At 39.2% G+C, this 20656-nt stretch overlaps 1 protein-coding gene across 1 annotated transcript in view; it reads right to left on the bottom strand.

Annotated features, from left to right (window-relative positions):
- Positions 1-19903: 19903 nt before the first annotated feature.
- The window catches only part of LOC148012158 (protein ZINC INDUCED FACILITATOR-LIKE 1-like), a 93971-nt gene continuing 93218 nt past the window's right edge, over positions 19904-20656 (bottom strand). Inside the window, exon 17 of the mRNA XM_087669400.1 lies at positions 19904-20506. Within this exon, the coding sequence (XP_087525526.1) occupies positions 20343-20506 (164 nt within the window). The 3' untranslated portion in view covers positions 19904-20342. The remainder of the gene's footprint in view (positions 20507-20656) is intronic.

The raw sequence follows: 20656 nt of genomic DNA, 5'->3' as shown, positions 1-20656 counted from the left end.
ATTCGAGGACATTTTTTATCCCTATAAGAGAGTTTTACAAAAATATTCCCTCAAATTAAAATGGGGGCATTGTAAAATGTAATGGTAATATTTCCTACGTAAAAGGGAATCTTTAGTATAATTTCATCGTCCCACTTCCAAAACCTACCAACCCATATATCAATGGAAAGATCTTAAAAAGTATGTTCTAAAAATGTAATCTTCAATATATTTGAAATTGATTTGTAAAAACATTACCATGCCCCCATTTTTTGATGGAATATTTTGGTCACATTCCCTTACAATGCCAAAAAATAGTCTCAAATTTTCCCTAATCGTTTGTGTGATCTAGCGCCACTTTCTAATACCCTCTTTTGGTGGGATCTTATCTTATAATCCTAGTTATGCCACACAAGGATGTGATTTTCTGCTTGATGCTTTAACCAACCAATGTCATAAATATATAAGTAAATAAGTATATCTATAGATACACATTAGTTTTTTTCCAAGCATGCATGGACTTTGGTATGCCAATTTAGCAACCCTGTTTCCTAGGTCTCTCTACCCAATCACTTGGAGAGACACAAGGTGTAGAAACTACTTAGGAATGGCATGCTATAGCTATCACACACACACACACACACACACACATGGAGAACCAAGTCTAAGTATTTACTCTCCTCCGCACACTCCACACCCCCTCCATAGCTCCCCTCCTTTCTCCTAAAAAAAGAAAAGAAGTGTGCTTTTTAAAATTTTCAAATAAAAATATCCCTACTGTAAATGTTACATGAGGTGTGTTTATAAACCCCTTCTGTTTTTGAAAAACTGTAAGTCAACATAATAAAAGTATGTCGGGACCAAAAATGGGCCCGACACTAGCTCTATCACTCTAGTCGCAGGTCTCTATGCTCAATCAAAACACCCCATGGCCTTGCGAATCTAGGAGCCCATGGAGGCTAACCACATCGATCTAACTTATACATGAATTTGTATTGTTTATAGTCCAATGAATCCATTTTTAACTCCTCATGGAGGAGTATCCAAATAGATTAGTGTCTAGCACCTTGTAGCACAAAAACGAGGAGCACCCCTTGACTGACTGTTGTGGTCTCACTATGACTCTCCTACACCTCGAGGATTGATCCCGAGATATACCATCCAAACATATGAAACGTAAGATACATAGTCCTCTCTTATCATCAATCATTCTAGGAGATAGTTTATATCCTCCCTTTATTAGTCCCCAAAGAAACGAACATATTAACCCTATAGCTTGGGACTTCTTACACTCTCAATGTGGGTCAACATTTATGCAACCAAGTGTTGTGCAATCTAGGAGCTGATACTACTCATTTGATACCATGTATAAGGAATGTGATGCAAAGGTGAATGGCCATAAGTACAAAACAAATTATTTTATCAAATCAACATCGTGGATGTGCACAACCAATACTTTCCATGATTTCATACTACTAGTATACTTGTGGTATTGCATAGGGACAACACTAAGTATACTCATGCTATTGAACCCTTTGACACTTAAACCAAATGAGCTCTATATAGAAAATTCAACAAATAAATCATGCCTTAGACCCACCATACATCCACAAACACATTTATAAATTTTTTTAAATTTTTAGCATATAAAAACTATTTTTCTATTTAAATTTATTTTGCTTAATTTTTTCTATTTATTTATTAATAAATTACTTTTATTTTTTATTTTATGATTCATCCTAATTAAAATCACTTAGATTCACCATTATCTTTCATTTCATTTCATAAGAATATGATTTATCCACTCGAAAATTGACAAAACCCTTATTTTCCACTTAAATACTGCATTTCAAGCTTTAAATTATTCATAACAATCACATTTAACTACAAATTCTACATATTATTACTCACAGCTCTCAAAGATATGTCAAGCAAGGCTTATACAAAATTTCAGACCATATGCACTTCATTTAGACCATGAACTATAAAAAACAAGCAAATTTTCTTCATAAAATGGACATAAGGCTAAATTGCATGTTTCGAGTCACAAAAATTGAATACTGGACAGCCATCAGATCCACCATTGATTTTTACATGGCACTTCACATCACTTCTCAGAATCCTCTCAATCTTGCATCAATCCGGTGCTGGACAAGCATTCTCTATCCCTTTCTTCTCTTTCTTTTGTCTGCATGAATGGTCTCTTGGAGGAGAGAGAGAGGGGAGGGAGAAATATTAAATTTGTATCTCTACATCTAGGTAGCCATTTATTGTGTGAAGACTGGAAATAAAGAGAAAAAATTTGGAGGATCAAGCATGCATCTTCAAATCTATGGGCTCTTTGTGACCTCCAAACCCCTCTCTCATCAAAATCACCATGATTGTGCCTTCTCCTTGTTGCTCACCAAAAGAATGTTGGGGATAAATGCGCCTTTGCATAGCCGCCCATGTATTATTACACTGATAGTACCAGCCCCACTACACACTGTAGGTGGTGGGTGCCCGTCATTGTCACTTTATTCTTTATTCTTTTAGTGACAGTTTGAATAAAGGAAGGCCCGATTAGACATTGTGACTATTGGAGTTCCCATTTGTGTCTCTCTCTCTTCTTGCTCTTGTTCTCTGCCATAGCTCACTTCCAAGCAAGCTTCGATCCTTCTCACCTTTCAACTGGTATCAGAGTGAGGCTTCCTAACTTCTTGAGCTTGGTTCATGGCATTCTTAGCTTCCATTCAAATAACTACAACATTGGGTCTCCTTCTTGATAGCCATAGCTGACCTTCCCGAGCTCTCCTCACTCCTCGGCTTCCCAAGCACCTTCCTGACGGCCTATTGAGGCACCCTTAGGGCATTGCTACAAAGGTATTAAAGTGTTCTTTCAGTGCTTTTATTTAGTTCTCAGGTTACAGTCAATTAGGGCAGCCATAGCTCAAACCCTTGGATCTTGGATCTTACTCCCTCTTGCATTTGGGCACTTGAGGCTTGTTGTGGGCCTCCCTAGGCAACCCCTTGAGCCTCTAACCACTACCATTGAGGCCACGTGGATGCACAAGAGCAGAAGAAGGGATCAAAAAATTTGTGCCATTTTTTTGGTTGTTCTGGACAGTACACTATATTAACTCACCTACTCCTCATTGATGGCTATGTCATACTTCTTCGGGCTTGGCAATGCACTTGGCAATGGTCTCTAACTTTGGTTGAAGCCTCCTTGATCATTGACATCAGATTTGGGTCTAATTTGTACATTTTTTAGGACTGTTTATAGTAGTCCCACAGTCATGTTATGCAGAAGTAACACTGGCATCTAATGCTATGCTTGTTTGGGCACTTCTACTTAACCAGTTTGGTACCTATTGATGCCGGATTGTTTGAGGGATGCAAGGCACATATTATGCCATCATTTTGGACTGATTTTCTTAGTGAAAATACTCAATTTTTAACAGTAAATCATTGTTGTACCACAATGGGATGAAGCCTATAATCTCATGTTTGGTTATACCTATTGGTCTCGGGCTATGTCTTTGGGATATGCAATGAAGTATTGACCTTCGGGGTACAACATCGAGCTTGCCTTTGGTTTCAGATCTTTATTTGCACTTGAGCTTGGCTTTGGAATGCATTTGACGCTCCGTCTTGGATATATCTATGGCATGTATGTTACCTATGTCAGACCGGTCTTGACATGCTTGGCCTATGCCACTACTACATGCTAGTTACATTGTTTGGAGCTGATTGCTACTAGTGCCTTGTCTGGGCTTGCATCTAGTTTCTTGAAACTTACTTGGGATGTTTAATGGCTTTCCAGAGTTGTATTTGGGATACAGTTGATGTTTATGGATTCTCTACTTGGAGGCTAAAAAGCATATATGCTCATGATGTCTTATTGATGTCTGGTCTTGGATCTTTCATCACTGGTGCTCTCATATGCATTTCTTGAGCTTCTTGGCTTGATCCATACAGCTTTTTTGCTAGTGGGAGCATCATTGGATGTTTGACAGACATTGAGTAGGTGGTTTATGCTATTGATCTTTAAATCTTTTGAGACTGGGATCTTCTTCACTTGGATGTTGCATGGTTGATATGTCGTGGTCTATATACATGTACTTGGGCTGATTTGGGCTTCGCACTCCTTGAGCATACACCTCTTTGTGTCAGGTCTTGCCAGTGTTGTGTACACTTTGCCCTATTACACAGGGGGTGTGCTTGGGTGTTTCCTCAATGTCCATATGACTGTCATATGCTGATTTATGCCCGCTTGATGCTGGTTATGCTTTGACAGTCCATGATTGACTTGGTGCATTGATTTTTCCTACAATTTGCTCTCATTGTACTTGGTTGTAATTTATTACAGCAAGTAGTTATGTATGGATTGATGTAAAATTTTCATACTGAATCATCCTGCTTTTATGTACTTTTGATGGTACTTGGTGGGCAGCATCATTAGTTATCAGTTCGAGGTCATTTTGCCTTGGTTTTGGTGGTATTTTGGCTATTTACAATGGAAAACAACAAACGTTTTGAACTGTCTGCACTGTTTTGGACTGCATTATGGGTTCTTCTTCCACTAATAGTGCTATCTTCAACATCACTAAGCTTGATGGTACGAATTATGCCTATTGGAAGAGCCAAGTTTGGCAAGAATTGGTGCAGAAATCGTAGATAAAGCCACTAAGGATGCATGGCAAGTAGCCTGAAACTATGGCTAATGACGAATGGGATGAGCTTGGCGGATAACGAATGGGATGAGCTTGATGAGTTATGCAAGTCCACCCTCATCTTGTCTCTCACTAAACAGATGCATTACAATGTGGTTGAGGAAGCATAGAGTGATTGGTAGCTTTGGGATAAAATTAAGAACCTCTATGATAAGAAAAGTCCAGCAAGTTAGATGTATTAGCTGACGTAGCTTATGGACCTGCGCATGAAGGAGAATATGACAATGTCTACTCATTTGAGCCAATTCCATGCTATTCTCAAGAACTTGACTTTGCAAGGTATTACCTTTAATGATGAGGTTACTCCATTGTTTTTGCTTGGGACTCTGAGTGAGTCATGGAATGTATTCCGCATTGCCTTATGTGCTCCTGCTACTATTTTGAACTTGCTTGATGTAGAGAGTGCTCTTGTGCACAAGAAGAGATCAACCGTAAGAACTTAGACGCCTCTCGTGTGTCCCATGCTTTGACTATTAGAAGCAAAGATGGTAATGGAAAGAATGACCGTGGGAATGGCCATGGTAGAGACTTGCAGAAGTCTAGGTCTAAGTCACGTGGTAAGTTGCGTAGCAAGTCACATGGTAAGTTGCGTAGCAAGTCACGTGGTAAGTTGCGTAGCAAGTCTCGTGGGAGAAATGCTAATGTGACATGTCATCATTGCAGTAAAAAGAGTCATATATGCCCACAGTGTCATGAGTTGCGCAATAAGAAGAGCAAAGAGAAGGGGAAAGACAAAGTACAAGAAAAGTCCTCTAATCGTAGCATTATACCTATGAAATCCAATGTGAAAATTGAGGAAATAAATGTCATGCAGACTGATGACTCCAATGAGGAGTACACACTTGCAACTAGTTCTTGTGATGCTATGTGGTTGACCAATATTCACTTTATATATGCGCAGTGCTGGCTTTTGGATTCTTGTGCTTCATTTCATGTTACTCCATGTCATGAGTGGTTCCACTCCTACCGCACTATCTCTGGTTGAGTTCACTTGGGTGATGAAAGGTCACTTGCTATTATTGGCATTGGGGATGTACGGCTATAATTCTCTACTGGCAATACTTTTCTGTTACAAGATGTAAATCATGTACATACGCTTACACGTAATCTTATGTCTACAAAGGGCAGCTTGATGATGCTGGGTTTCATGTTTCATTTGGGGATTCTACCTAGAAGATCCACTGTGGCGGGCAGACTTGTGCTTGCTAGAGGTGCCAAAGCTGATAGCCTCTATCCTTTTATAGTTGATGGGTCCTTTGTTGACCATGTTTTGTCAGTGGGTTCCATCCCACATGTATCTCTTTAGCATGCCCATTTGGGCCATATGTCCTTGAAGGGAATGAAAATGCTTTCTAGTTTACAGTACTTGCCGCTCCTTGACTACGCATGTTTTGATTCATGTGAGCATTGTCTTTATGGTAGACAGACTAGGAATACGCATAAGAAGTCTGGTAGGACACGCATGAGTGAGCCCATGGCATTGGTATATTCAAATGTATGTGGACCCATGCCCTATCAGTCTATGGGTGGTGCAAATTATTTTGTGATGTTCGTTGACGATTTTTCACATAAAGTCTGGGCTTACCCCATTAAGCTTAAGTCCAAAGTTTTGGTTGTGTTTCAGAGATGGCTTGCATTGGTTGAGAACCAAACTAGGCATAGGCTGAAATGCCTTGCATTGGTTGAGAACCAAACTAGGTATAGGGGCATAGGCTGAAATGCCTTAGGATTAACAATGGGGGAGAATATGTGTCACGTGCTTTTGAGAAACTATGTGATGAGAGGGGTATTATGCGTTAGTTGACTGCCCCCTACACCCCATACCAAAATGGTTTGGCTGAGCAGATGAATAGAATCATCCATGAGCGTGTATGCAATATGTTTGGCCATGTAGGTCTACCATAGAGCTTTTGAGCTGAAGCAATCAATACAGCTGTGCATGTCATAAATAGATCACCTTCTAGTGGTTTGGATTTCCAAGTTGCATAGGAGATATGAACTGGGAAACCTCTGTCTTATGCGCATCTACGTGTCTTTGGATGTGAGTCATTCTGCCATGTGCCCAAAGACAAGCATACTAAGTTGGATCCTAAGAGTGTCAAATGCATTTTCCTTGGCTATAGGGATACAGGCAAGATGGGTTACCGCCTTTGGGATCCGCAAGCGTAGAAAGTCATATGCAGCCATGATGTAGTCTTCCATGAAGACAAGATGCATAGGCAACATGAGAGGGTGGTAGAGATACACAAGGTTATATTCCAAGAGGAGCCACATGCTCCTACACAGCCAATTGGACAGCTTGTAGTAGTAGTTGGTACACATGGCCAGGGTGTTGTACCGGCCGTAGAGGCTGCCGTGAGATGGTCTACTAGAGATAGATGTCCCCCTGATAGATTTGAGCCCTCAATGCATTATGTCTTGGTTACAGATGCAAGAGAGCCTCTCACCTATGATGAGGCTATGCGCAGGGGTGACAATCACTCCTAGGAGAGAGCTATGCAGTTTGAGATAAACTCCTTGCACAAGAATATGACTTGGGATTTGGTTGCCTTGCCTCAGGGCAAGAAAACTTTGCCATGCAAATGGATGTACAAGCTGAAAAGTACCCCTAGAAACCCCAAGCCGGCTTATAAGGCAAGACTTGTCGCTAAGGATTTTAAACAAGAGCATGGAGTTGACTTTGATGAAGTCTTTTCTCTTGTGGTCAAGATGACCACCCTATGCTTGGTTTTAGCCTTATTCACACACCTTGACTTGGACATGTATTAGATGGATGTCAAGACTGCATTCTTTCATGGGGATTTGCATGATGAGATATACACGGAGCAGCCTAAGGGCTTTGCAGAACCTGGCAAGAAGCACCTAGTGTGCAAATTGAAGAAAAGTATTTATGGCTTGAAGTAGGTACCTAGGGAGTGGTATCATAATTATGATGCCTTTATGTAGTCACAGGGCTACAGCAAGAGGGGTATGGATCTGTGTCTTTACATGAAGAAAGCCCGTGATGGCTCCTTGCTTATTTTGGTACTGTATGTGGATGATATGCTGATAGCAAGGAAAGCTCATGATGAGCTAGATGCTCTTAGATCTCAGCTGAAGAAGAGCTTTGAGATGAAGGATTTGGGACAGGCCTCTCACATTCTTGGTATACACATTAAGCACGATAGGCATCACGGACTACTCTACCTCTCATAGAGCGAGTACATTAATAAAGTCCTTGAGCATTTACGCATGCAGGACGTAAATCCTATTGGCTATCCATTACCTTCTTATGTGAAGATTTCACAAGCCGATTGTCCACAAACGGATGAGCAAAGGACCAAGATGGCCACGATCCCTTATGCATCAGTTGTACGCAGTTTGATATATGCCATGATAGCCACTTGTCCAGATATTGCATTTGCAATTGGTGTTGTAGCACACTATATGGCTACACCTACAAAAAAGCATTGGGATGTCGTAAAGGGTATCATGAGATACCTGAAAGGCACAACAGATATGTGTATTTGCTATGGCAGCCAGGATACAAGAGTTGTGGGCTACACAGACTCTCATTATGCATGACATGCAGATAGTAGGAAGTCCACTTCTGGCTATGTCTTTACCTATGCTGGAGCTGTTGTTTCTTGGATGTCCAGGGTTCAAAAGTGTACGGCTCTCTCTACCACTGAGGTCGAGTATGTTGCAGCCACTAAGGCTTGCAAGGAGGCCATATGGTTGGGCCACTTGGTTCATGACCTTGGGATTGATACTATACCTATGCTACATTCGTATTCTATGAGTGCTATTCAGCTAGCCAAGAATCCGGTCTTCCATGCGAAGACGAAATACATTGAGGCATTAGGAAAAAAATGAACTCACAAATGGGACCTTAAAAATAATACAGTTTAAGATGTGGGTCTTTTGGATTGTCCAATAGAAAGGCTAGATGTTGACATCCATGGAGGGTGAATCTTATCTCTCCAAATCTTGGGTTTTCTATTAAAAAAAGGGGTAGTGGGGGATTTTAAAAATGGAGAATGAATAGTATATAAAATTTGAGTTTCTCTCACCTTGTATTTCCCCCCCTTTTTTGGAGAATTTTCAATTTCAGATTTTTTCCCTCTCACAAAATCAGTTTGACTCAAAAGTTGAGCAACATACTACTTTCCCTCTCTTCTCTATACTCGTGAATTTTCGTCTCCATTGAAGCTCCCTGCTGAGAGTAATTAGGGTTTCGAGCGTTCTGCTTACCTCTACACTTTCTTCTCCACGCAGCTCCAGATTTTAGGCAAAACACAGGTGCCCATCTCTCTTTGCATTTTCTCTTGTTTGCTATTTTTTCAATAGGGTTTGATGTCATTTCTTACTGTTGTTATTGTTTTATTACAGAGGTTGTTTGGGGCAGGAGACAATGGTGCTCATCTCTCTCTCATTTCTTTTCCCCCTCTCTCTATGTGTTGTTTCTCTTTTATGTTGTGTTTTCAATAGAATTTGATGTTGGTTCTAATTGTTTTTTTCTTACAGAGTTTATTTGGAGCAAGAGGTAAAGGTGTTAATCTCTCTCTTTGTTTGGTTTTTTTTTTACTGATATCTTTTCAATACAACACAATGTTAGTTCTAACCCTTGTTGTTGTTTTGTTGCAGAGATCATTTTTGGTGACATTGCATAAGTGCTTATCTCTCTCTCCCTGTCTCTTTCTCTGTCTATGTTTCCTCTTTTCTACTATTTTTTCAATATACGTTCATGTAAATACTAACTCTTGCAAAATTGTCTTTGCAGAAATCAATTTGGGCAAGATTGGATAGGTGCTCATTTCTTTCTCTCTCCCGCATACTCACACAAACTCTCTCTTTCTTCCTCTCTACATTATCCCTTTTCTACTATCTTTATAATAGGGTTTGATGCTAGTTATAACTTAAGGATCAATTGTTGTTGCAGTACTTAACACAAGGTAGAGCAAAGATTCTATTGCTCAATTTACAGGTAAATCTACCATATTTTGTGGTGCCAAATTTTATTCATTTAATTAGTGACTTTTATATTTGATGGGATTGATGTTTTCTTATGTTCATAATTTGCAATGGGTTTTGATTAGCAATGATTCAATCTTATCTTCAGTAAATCAGCTTATAGGTAAATTGGCACTGTTTTGTATTGCTTCTATTCATGCAGTTATCTAGATATTTTTTGCTAAAAGGTATTCATGCAAGTATTTTTGTTAAAAGGGATTCATGCAGGTGTTTTTTTGGACATGTAGGTATTGTACAAGGTTTAGGTAAAGCATATAATTCTCCATCAACTATTTTGATGTGGTGAGTGATTCCTTTGTGTTGGACGATATGGATCTATTGGAAGTCGATGGTTCAAAAATCCTCTGCTTTATTGGTCCTATGTGTCCATTTGGATCTCCATGCCAATTGGCAATGATCTATGAAACTCTTGTATCATATCATCCATATAACACACAATGTGTTGAGTCTTAGAATATTTCATGTGTCAATCCAATGTGCCTATTAAGATTTGCATGCCATGTGGCCGCTATCCTTGTAACAACTACTCTATAATACCCACATTTCATACAATGTATTGAGTCAAATCAGACTCCTCTTCATTATAATAAAATTTATTTTGGCAAAATTCTACGAGTATTCTTGTGCTATTGTTTTCATTAAATTTCATGTAAATGGTATGATTAAAGTGATGTCTTGAAATTAAATTTATACTTTGTGTTGATGTATATATCCACATGTGTTTCGATATCGATTTTTATGTCTATTTACAAAAGTGTAAACATCTCTTAATGCCATGTTGATTTGTATGGCATATTGGTGATTACTCGACAGACTTAAAATGCTTATTATTTATGGGTTAATACATACGTCTTTACATCTAATGCGTAGGTTATAATGCCTGAGAGAAGAACAAGCATTCTCTCAATAGAAGTACATAACAGAAAAGACGAAGAAGGGAATTGGATCATTGATACGTATCATTGCTCGTCTTGGGTACATATGCATCCAAGTATGAAGGGAGCTTTCAAGGTGAAAGCATCTGCAATTGCAGATGTATCAAAGCACTGGAAGGGTAAAATTTTAGCTCTCAGATAAAGGAATGTTGATTCTCACCTTGTAACTGAGGCGTTTGTACAACATGTATTCATGTAAAAACAAATACACATTGCACCACTGTGCCCTTTCAACGAAACATTGCAAACAATAAGTATTTGCAACTCATTGAGAATGAGAACTTTCATGATACCTATGTAACAAATTGTCTTGTATTTACAGAACTATACCCTTCAGATTGCTGTGAGTGGCAAAATGTTGAGAGTTTCACTAGTTCTTTTAAGTGTTACCACCTCGAAATTGGTAGATTGCTCTAGGGGCGTACAGCTAAGCAACTCGCAGAGGACCTTGTTTTTTTCTATGACTCCAAGTACATTATCCAAGGGGAGTCCAGAATATGGAACCCTTGAGTCTATGCACATATCGAATCTCAATAGCATAGAATGGCCATTGTGTAGTAGCGACATTTTGCACATGTGTGGCACAAAAATTTCAACAGACATATTGAATTCTATGAAGCCAAGCACTGGCTCAAAGAATGTACATCTAAGCTGGTTCATATCGATTGGAATTTTTGCACACATGTTCAAGGAATGTAAGGATTTGAGACGTACCAAAAGATGTACGTCATTAAAAAAAACATCAGAGGATTATGTAATAAGGATTCTAGGCAAAACTTGGACATAAAAAATAACTCACAGTCCTAACACAGTGGAGTGTCGAGTCACAACAAGGGACATGTCTTTCACGTAAAAATTTTCTCTCTTAGTTGACTATTATCTTACTTTGGGATGAATCGTCTAACTTTCTTTTCCAATTACAGGTACTTTGTCGCATGACAAACTTTATGCCTAGTGTTCAAGTATCGTAGATGGAGGATGCTCAAGGGTAAATGGTTGTGCCTTGATCAAGACATGCGTGAAAGTGCAACTGTGGATGTTACTATCATTTGTGAGGGCCGCGAGCCCCAAGTGTTACAAATGGAGGATGATTGGCCCTTGAGTATAATGCGTCGGGAAATTACAATGTTAATGCAGAATCCACCTGTTAGCTTCTATTTTAAACTAGATGGTAGGAAAATTCAAAGCCGAGCTGAGGATACTGTTACCAGCAGAAAGTGTGTGGCTCCATATATTTTAGAAATTGTAGAGTCTCCCTAAAAATCCCAATACTACAAGTTGTAATATCCAACACTTGTAATTTTTTTATTTTATTTGCCAATAGAATATTATCACTTACAAACTTGCACTATTTAAAAATTATGGTATTTATCAAAAATCATACACTTTCCATATCAACACATTTACATATGCATGTAAACTTTACAAAGAGTAAAGCCATAACTAAATATCGTATGCGAACAACCCTTAATGGTTTAAAACTTAAGGTTTTTAAGGTAGAACTAGTTTAGTTCTTGTTTCATTGTTTCATTTCACACTTTCTCTCTTCATCTCTTTATATCCACCACATCCCTCCTACCTGCTACAATGGATGCTCACGCACACTTTGATGAGTGGATCCAGAAGAATATCTTTGCCAACCAGGGTGAGGAGATATTCTAGGTTTTCTCTAAGAACTTCAACCTTGAAAGCGTGCTCTCATCGTTGGATCCCCCCCCTTCAGGTTTTGGAAGACTTTGTGAGCACCATTGCTACATGCACATACTCCATCGAGGGATCCGACATGACTTGAGTGCCTCTGGAACAACTCATGGTATTTTAGGCAGGGAAGAATCACCAAAAAGTGGTGAATAGGTGTCTGGTCCATGTGGATCCTTTGCATAGAGTATGCACTATTTCCATAGGAAGTGCACCAGGTACATCACCTTTGGATCTCATGGAGTGTGATTGCGCATTGGCAATTTACCTCCTTGCATTGGATACACCCTAGAGGAGGAGATCGATGAAGATACAACTCCACAAGTTATTTCTATCACATGTACGGGAGAAGAACTGATTGAAGAGCTCATAAATGTTGAAGAGGAACATCGAGTGGTGACAAACCAAGGGTTGGCTCTCATGGTGCCATCTTCTTTAGAACAGCCACAAGTCGACAAACCCAACCTTGCCTCCTTGACACCCATTGAAGTAGATGGTGTACAATACTTACTTCTATCAGATGTACTGCAATACTTGGAAATGAAAGAAAAAGAGTTGTTTTCTATCCTAGTCAGAGATTCAATGGAAGACCTGATCGATTATGATTACATGGATATGCATCCAGCAATGGCAAAGATTGGAAGATATGATGGCACAAGCTTAGATACTGTGAGTGCAATCATAGCAGCCCAGGAGCATATTGCCTCGGTTGAAGAAGATTACCTTGTGCCCGATGCTGAATTTGAAGCACTACAGCATGATTTGTTCGGACCAAGGCCGCAGCTTCCTACCAAGGAGTTTGTAGATCCCTCTGCCCAAAGAGGTGCCTCCCTGACACACGAGGAAATGAAGATACAAGATGATCTAGAGAATGTGATATTTCTAACTACCATATATTTTTATGCAATGAAACTTGATGGTAGGGTGCATCGGGTTCCCCGGAGTCCACCGGTGAAATCTTGGCAAAAAATTATGCCTGCAGCTGCCCTGTCCGAAGTCTGGGGCCACTTTCTAGCCCACAAAGTGGTCCCAGATGCCAAACAATCTTGGCCAAAAATGATCAGAAAGTGGCCCCAGATGCCATACTTTGGACAGGGCAGCTATAGGCATCATTTTTTGCCAAGATTTTGACCTGTGGACTTGGGGGACCCGACGCACCCTACCATCAAGTTTCATCCCTTTTTGATAACTCTAGGTTAGTCACTAAATATATTGTTTGATTTGACTTTGTCATTCAAGATATACTGTATATAGATGAGTTTGCATCAAGGCAAGGAGCTGGACATGCGGATCGACGCAAGGATTCAGCTCTTAAGGAGTATATCGGTAACCTTGTTGCAGATTTGATGGTCTTCCATAAGAAGTGCTCACCGGGAGGGCAAGAAATAATCATGAAAATTCGATCTTTGACCAAGTTTGGACCTTTTTGAGTGATATCTGTGACATCTAAGCTTGGAGAAGGTGGTGCTAATCAAGCGGTCAAAGCTTCTTTACTTGTTTGATCAAACACAGGGTGGAGCAATGTGTGTGCTTGCAACATTAGGCGACCTCGCTAGTGTCGGATCCGCTTCTCCTGGAGAAAGACCTGAATGGGGGGAGCACATCATTTTTGAAGCAAAGAAGGAACTTATATTTTCATCGAAAGTTGGCCCCTCCTCTCCACCGATGAAAAAGCCAAGGAACAATTGAGAGTTCTTGTTGGCTATCGGCTTTTTGTATCTACCATCACTAACAACCATCACATGTATTTTTCTTGATGACCGTCCTTTCCTTCCATCCTCTCTATCAAGAAATATAGGCATGGATTCTTTGTATTTGCACCATTGGAGATTCCACACATGCATTGCAAAGTTTTCAAGTCTCGTGCAAGATGCCATTCAACCAAGTATTGACCATACCCTTCAACCGAGAGCATCTCACCATGTTCTTGACGATTGATGATGCTTGGAATGCTTGTGTGCATAAAGAATAGCTGAAACACCTCAAATGTTTCCTTAGGAACTTCAAATGCAACGAGCCACCATACATGGCGCTCAAATTGAACACTAAAGTTCCCTGGGTTATTCTTGTTGAATTGTAAAGCTCTATTCATTAGAGTTACATAACTCTTTCAAGCTTTACTCCTTTGATGACCTCACTTTCATCTAATTTTATAACAAACGGCAATTTACCATTACATTCCTCAACAGACATATTGTAGTACATTACCATTGCCGACTGCACCTTGTTCAAATCTAAATAGTAATTATTGAGTTCGGTGAACTTCACCTCATATGCATTTTTTGTCCCAACCTTTAGTGTTTCCACACATTGAACATGCATGGGATCTCCTATCAACTCCAAAACCTTTGTATTAAGTTACCGTCGGGCCTCTATTAACTTTGAAGGTTGAGGAAGAGGCACGATTCTATTTCTCTTCAGCACACAACCAAACCCAACCTTCACACCTTTGAATATCTTTGAGTAAGTCGTTGTGCTAATGCCGGCCCTGTCACAAATAGATTGTGCATCCACATCTGAGAACTCATTTGACACATCTTTTAATGTGCACTCAATCACCTTTTCCTTCACAACCTTAAACTTACGATTGCTCAAAGTGTATTCCAATGTGCTTGCCTTCAGCAATCTACTGATACATAATCCAACCTCACCCTCACCTAGGTTCTCTTTCTGAGCTACCTTACATGCTTTGATATGTCACTTCCACTAGCCACTATTCACAATTAACTCATTGATTGGCTTCTTCTTTCATTTGCGCTCCTGTGTTAGCTTGATGTTGATCTTTCTTAAGTCTTCCAATTGTGCCTTTGCCTCCTCACATGAGATACCAATGTCATGGATAGTGTCCTGCATTGAAATAATTTGATTGTTTTGTTGAATTACAATGTCATTCAGTTGTACCACTTATCCTATGAGCTATTGTATATGAAGTTGATGTCCAACGATCACATCATGGCAATTTTTTATGGTTGCTTGGCAAGTTGTAAATACTTTGAATGCCTAATCATTGAGTCGCCTAGTATAACCAAGTAACCCATTTTCACCCTCACACACATACTTCAGCAAATTTGTGATTCCTAAGAAAGTTGGAGGTCTATTGTTTAAGGGGTCAATTGGGTAGATTCCCCCATCAACCCACAAATCCACATGTTTCAATCCCATTTGCCTATAACTCTGCAAAACCTAAGGGTTGACACTGGTACGCTGGGTTCTTGAGGCAATGGTGAAGTGAGAGTTTTGTTGCCTCAAACAGGAGTTGCAGGCTAAGGGCTAGCAATATTTGCAATTGAAGGAAGAGAACAATGTCATATTGCAAGATAATTCAAAGATAAAGGTCTCAACTAAATTGTTTCCGGAGTGGATAGAGGAGGTACTAAAAGAGATTGAGAATATTGCAAAGAAAACATTAAAGTTGCATATAGAGAATGAAATGGTCATGAAATTATTAACATTACTCTTGTAGATTGAAAAACAGGTATCACATGATCTAGATATACAGACAGATGGAACTATAATAATGAAATGGTTGTGAAAATTTTAACATTACTCTTGTAAACTAAAAAACAAGCATCAAAGGATCTAGATAGAGGGATGGATGGAGCTATAATAATGAATATAGAATTGCAAGAGATAATAATGAATATAGAATTGCAAGGGATGAAACAAACTCTTATGTAGAAGGTTTCAAAGGCATTGGCCAATATAACGACTTGATTAGTGACTATAGTGCACAGACATGAAATCCTAAAGGGGTCTTTTATTGTAGAGGGTTTGGAAGAGTCAATGAATGAGAAGACAAACTTAAGAGCATGAATTGCAAGATACAAAGTTGAAGCAATTGGATCGAGTTAGAGGGCTTAAGAGAGAGACTAAGAACTTTGTTGCAAAGATCATGATCAATTGAAATGTTGAGCTGGTTGAAGTTGTTGGGGGTAAAGGTGCATGTTCCTAGCCGCTCATGTATTTGTTACATTGACAGTACCCACATGCCCGCACACCTATACATTGCAAGTGGCGGGCACCCATCATCACTATCACTTCAATCTTTATTCTTTCAATGACATTTGAATAAAGGGAAGGCTAGTCACACATTATGACTATTGGAGTTCCCACATTATGTGTGTGTCTCTCTCCCTTGCTCTTACTCCTTCCACCATAGCTCTTGCCTCCGCTCCGTGCTTTATTTTTAGGGCTCACTTCCCTTCAACTGGTATTAGAGCCATCTTCCTTGAGAGCTTGAGCCCACAACGCAACTTAAGCTTGTGGAGAACTCACGGTTTCAAGGGCAGCTATAGATTCTTCACCCCAAGGTATGCATTGAGCTCTATCTCCTGCCTATGACTTCTACCTCCCTTTTGCCACTTGTTCTCAAGTATTACTTAGTTCATTTTAGCACATTAAAGTGCTTCCAAAGCTTCAATACCAGCACAACAGGATATATGCATGTTTATTGCCCTCTCCTTCCTGATTAGTCTGCCCCATCCTCTAGCTCGTAGCACTCCTCTCGGCTCTTGAAAATCTCTGGAATCTTCCCAGACATCTTTGGCATGAGTTTGGGCATCAGTTGGATCTCTTAGGATCATCCAATTGATTCACAGTTTGTGGAAGTTTGCTATCATACAGTTCAAGACAACACTTCATTGTCTGGAGGTCCTAAGAATCTTCCCCAACATCCTTGGCATGAGTTTGGGAATTAGTTGGAGCAACTAGGATCACTCAATGATTCACAGTTTACGACAGTTTGCTATGATACAGTTCAAGACAATACTTCCTTCATTGTCTAGAGGCATGAGTTGGAGCTCCTAAGATCAACCATTAATTCATAGTTTGTGACAATTTGCTATCATATAGTTCAAGATAACACTTCCTTCATTGTCTAGAGGTCACTTATACTTCTGGAGATGTCTATTTGATGCTAGATCATCTAGGGATGTTATGCCAATGTATTTGGATGCTTTGGGAATAATTTGAGCACTTTTTTGCTCAATTTTACAGAGGTTTTTAACTATTGTAATAAGCAAGGCTGAATGCTATTTTATCCCCGAAGCATATGCCTATTGCTCCCAAGTGCTTACCGTTATTTTAAGTGATATACCGATGCTTAGGGTTCATGTTACATGCTTTGTTATGTGTTTAGTTTTCTTTTGAGTTGAGATTCGAGCTTTGAATCTTGACATTAACTGCTATCATTCACTAATAGGTATAGTTATTTGATGCTCTAGTAAGAGCTTTGCAAGATACTTAGATCGCATGCTCCTAGATGTATGTTACTTGGATCTTGGATGTATAGCCTTCCACATGATGTTTTAAGCTTTGCTTTCTCATCTGAAATTTGACTTTCATTCTAGTGGTAGCCACTGCTTGGCATTTGGAGATTACATTGAGCTTTTGGTTACACAGTTGAGCTTAAGGGACTTACAAGGAGACTGTGGAACTTAGTGACATGTACATGCTCTTAGTTTCTTTTGGTGATTCCTCATGAAAGATTACATGTGGGAATCTCCTCATTGCACGTGGTGCTAAGTCCAATATTCTCTATCCCTTGCTTGTATCTAGGCCAATTGACCATATTTTGACAGTGGATATAATTCTACATCTATCTCTTTGGCATCGTTGCCTTAGGTACATATCCTTGAATGAAATAAAAATGTACTCATTTGCAATATCTTTCATCCCTTTTGAATATAAGTGCTTTGAGTTTTGTGATCATTGTTTATATGACAAGCAAACACTAATATATATAAAAAGTCCAATATGATACAAAAGAATGAACCATTGGCTCTTGTTCATTTGAATATACATTGGCTCTTGTTCATTCCAATATGTGATCCCATGCCCTACAAGTTGTTAGGTGGTAGGAAGTATTTTGTTGCTTTCATTAATAACTATACACATAAGGTCTAAACATATCTTATTAAACAGAAATCAACGGTCTTGGCTACATTTCAGTGTCGGCTTGCTTTGGTTGAGAACCAATCTACATATAGACTAAAATATCTACAGCCAAATAATGGGAGTGAGCATGTCTCTAAAGCCTGAGCAATTTTGTAACGAGAGAGATATTAAACATCAGTTACATATCCTGTATACCCCACCCAAGAATGATATGATTGAGCGCATAACAAGACCATTCAGAAGCGTACACCCCACTCAGAATGATATGGCTAAGCGCATGAACAAGCCCATTTGGTAGCACGTTTACAATATGCTTAATCAAGCAAGCTTACCACAACATTTTTAAGCTAAGGTAGTTACTACTACCACACTTAATAAATTAGTCCCCATGTACTGCTCTTGACTATCAGATTGCAAAGATTTGGTATGGCAAACCTCCCTAGTATACTCATTTGAGTGTCATCAATTGCAAGGCTTTTTACTATGTACCCAAGGACAAGCGTAATAAGCTAGATTCTTAGTCTCAAAAATACATCTTTCTTGGTTATGGGGATGCATGTGAGATGGGCTATTACTTATGGGATCCAAGAAAGTCACGCCAAATGTATGAAAATGTAATTATTAAAATATTTAGTATAACCAAACCATATCACAATTTCGACAAATCATTGAGCTGACCCACATCATGTACAATTGACAACTTTTTATTAGTAGAGTGCAACGATGGTAGTTCAAATCCTAATAATTAGTCTAACTGTAGTACAACCATCCGACCTATCCACTATCCAACCCAAAACTCCTCAAAAGGAGTTTGTCATGTTATTGACAAAGCGATTGGAAAACACACACATGGTCAAAAATCATTGTTTGCCCCCCCCTTCTGTTCACTAGGTCTAAACTGGGCCTAACTACTAGATTAAATAAATTTAAAAATTGTACTTCACAAGCAAGGACGCATCAAGGTGTTCAACAAAAAAATTATGCAAATTAATGCATCTATGCATCAAGTGATGTCAAGTTAGGTGTCACTGTATGGATCCTCTATCATGGTCAATCATGGTATTAGGAACATTGCTCAAACTAACCTGTTGTAGCCACAATATTCTCATTTGTTTCATTTCTTGCATTGGATTGGGGTGTGGGCTTTCACACATGCAACATACTTACTAGAAATGTTATTAGATTTGACTCGATTTTCATGGACATATTGATCATATTAAGCTGCTTACTATGGTAAGTGACTTCCATGAATCAGCGAGGGTGGTTACCGATGATGTGACTGCTCCATCACAGATTGTTATTTGCATGACTCCATCACTATTTGTGCATGATGGTACCAGATATTCTTACTGTTCTATGGGCTTCAAGAAGTTCCATGTCTCCTAACAGTGGTTTTAGGAAAATTGTTGTTTTTAAAGTGGTGCTTTTGGCCTTCACATGCTGGCCAGATGGCCCCTTATACATCTACTAATTATTCTTGGTCCAACAAACTTTATGAAAAAAACAAGAGCTGAATTATCTAAATAGAGAATAAAGCGTAACTAAGGAAGAGAGAAATCAGAAAACATGGAGAAATAAATTCTATCATATTCCATATTAAATTGCTTTAGGCAAATCGATCATATTCCATGTTAAATTGCTGTAGGCAATCTGCCAATAAGGCCTGTGGATAAAATTTTATTTTGATTTTTCTAAAATAACCTCGGAGGTGCAAGACAATCAGCAGCACCCGAAAAAAAGATGGCATGGCCTAGCCTTAGCAGGCCAAAAAGATCCAACATATTGGTTCCATTTCTTCTAGTACTGGTGAAGATTTATAGAGGTAAAGGTGTTACATGCCTATCTCAAAGCTTTGGAGTCATGGTCAATTTTTAGGCTTCACAACCTACATTCCCTCAGTAGATACAAAGTGCCCTAGTGGCATTCTAAATATGTATATATCTTATTGTATCCTTTGATGCAATATGTGCTTTTGGATTCAATATGGTGAGCATAAATTGGACATCCAATGAAGATTCAGTCCAGTTCTGCAAGCTTTACGTCAGTATGCCGCTGATGAATGCCCTTCCCTAAGGAAACCTCTGTTTGCAGCAACCCATACCTATCATCAGAAACCGAATGAGGCAGTACGCTCCAACTTCTCCTCTCTTTTCAGCTCAACTGTGTCCTCAGGAAGGGGCTGATTGAGAGTTTGTGGTAGTATAGGCTCAAAAGTGGCAATGAGAGTGATTACACATGCTATGTCTAGAATAGAAAACACCATCCACATGCCTGCAAAAACAATAAGAGTTATTTGTCTTGTCTAACTAGTCTATCCTGCTCAAACATGCTGCAGCCCCACTAATACTGACTAATGCAGTAAGATATTTTAATAAATTCCCACCCAATACTGACTCACAGAGTATGACGTTTTGATATGTT

Source organism: Lygodium microphyllum, chromosome 27 (assembly GCF_053477565.2).
Source record: "Lygodium microphyllum isolate KBCC chromosome 27, Lygodium_microphyllum_v1.1.10, whole genome shotgun sequence".
In the NCBI taxonomy this organism is placed as follows: Eukaryota; Viridiplantae; Streptophyta; class Polypodiopsida; order Schizaeales; family Lygodiaceae; genus Lygodium; species Lygodium microphyllum.
This window is presented reverse-complemented; position numbering and strand designations above follow the sequence as displayed.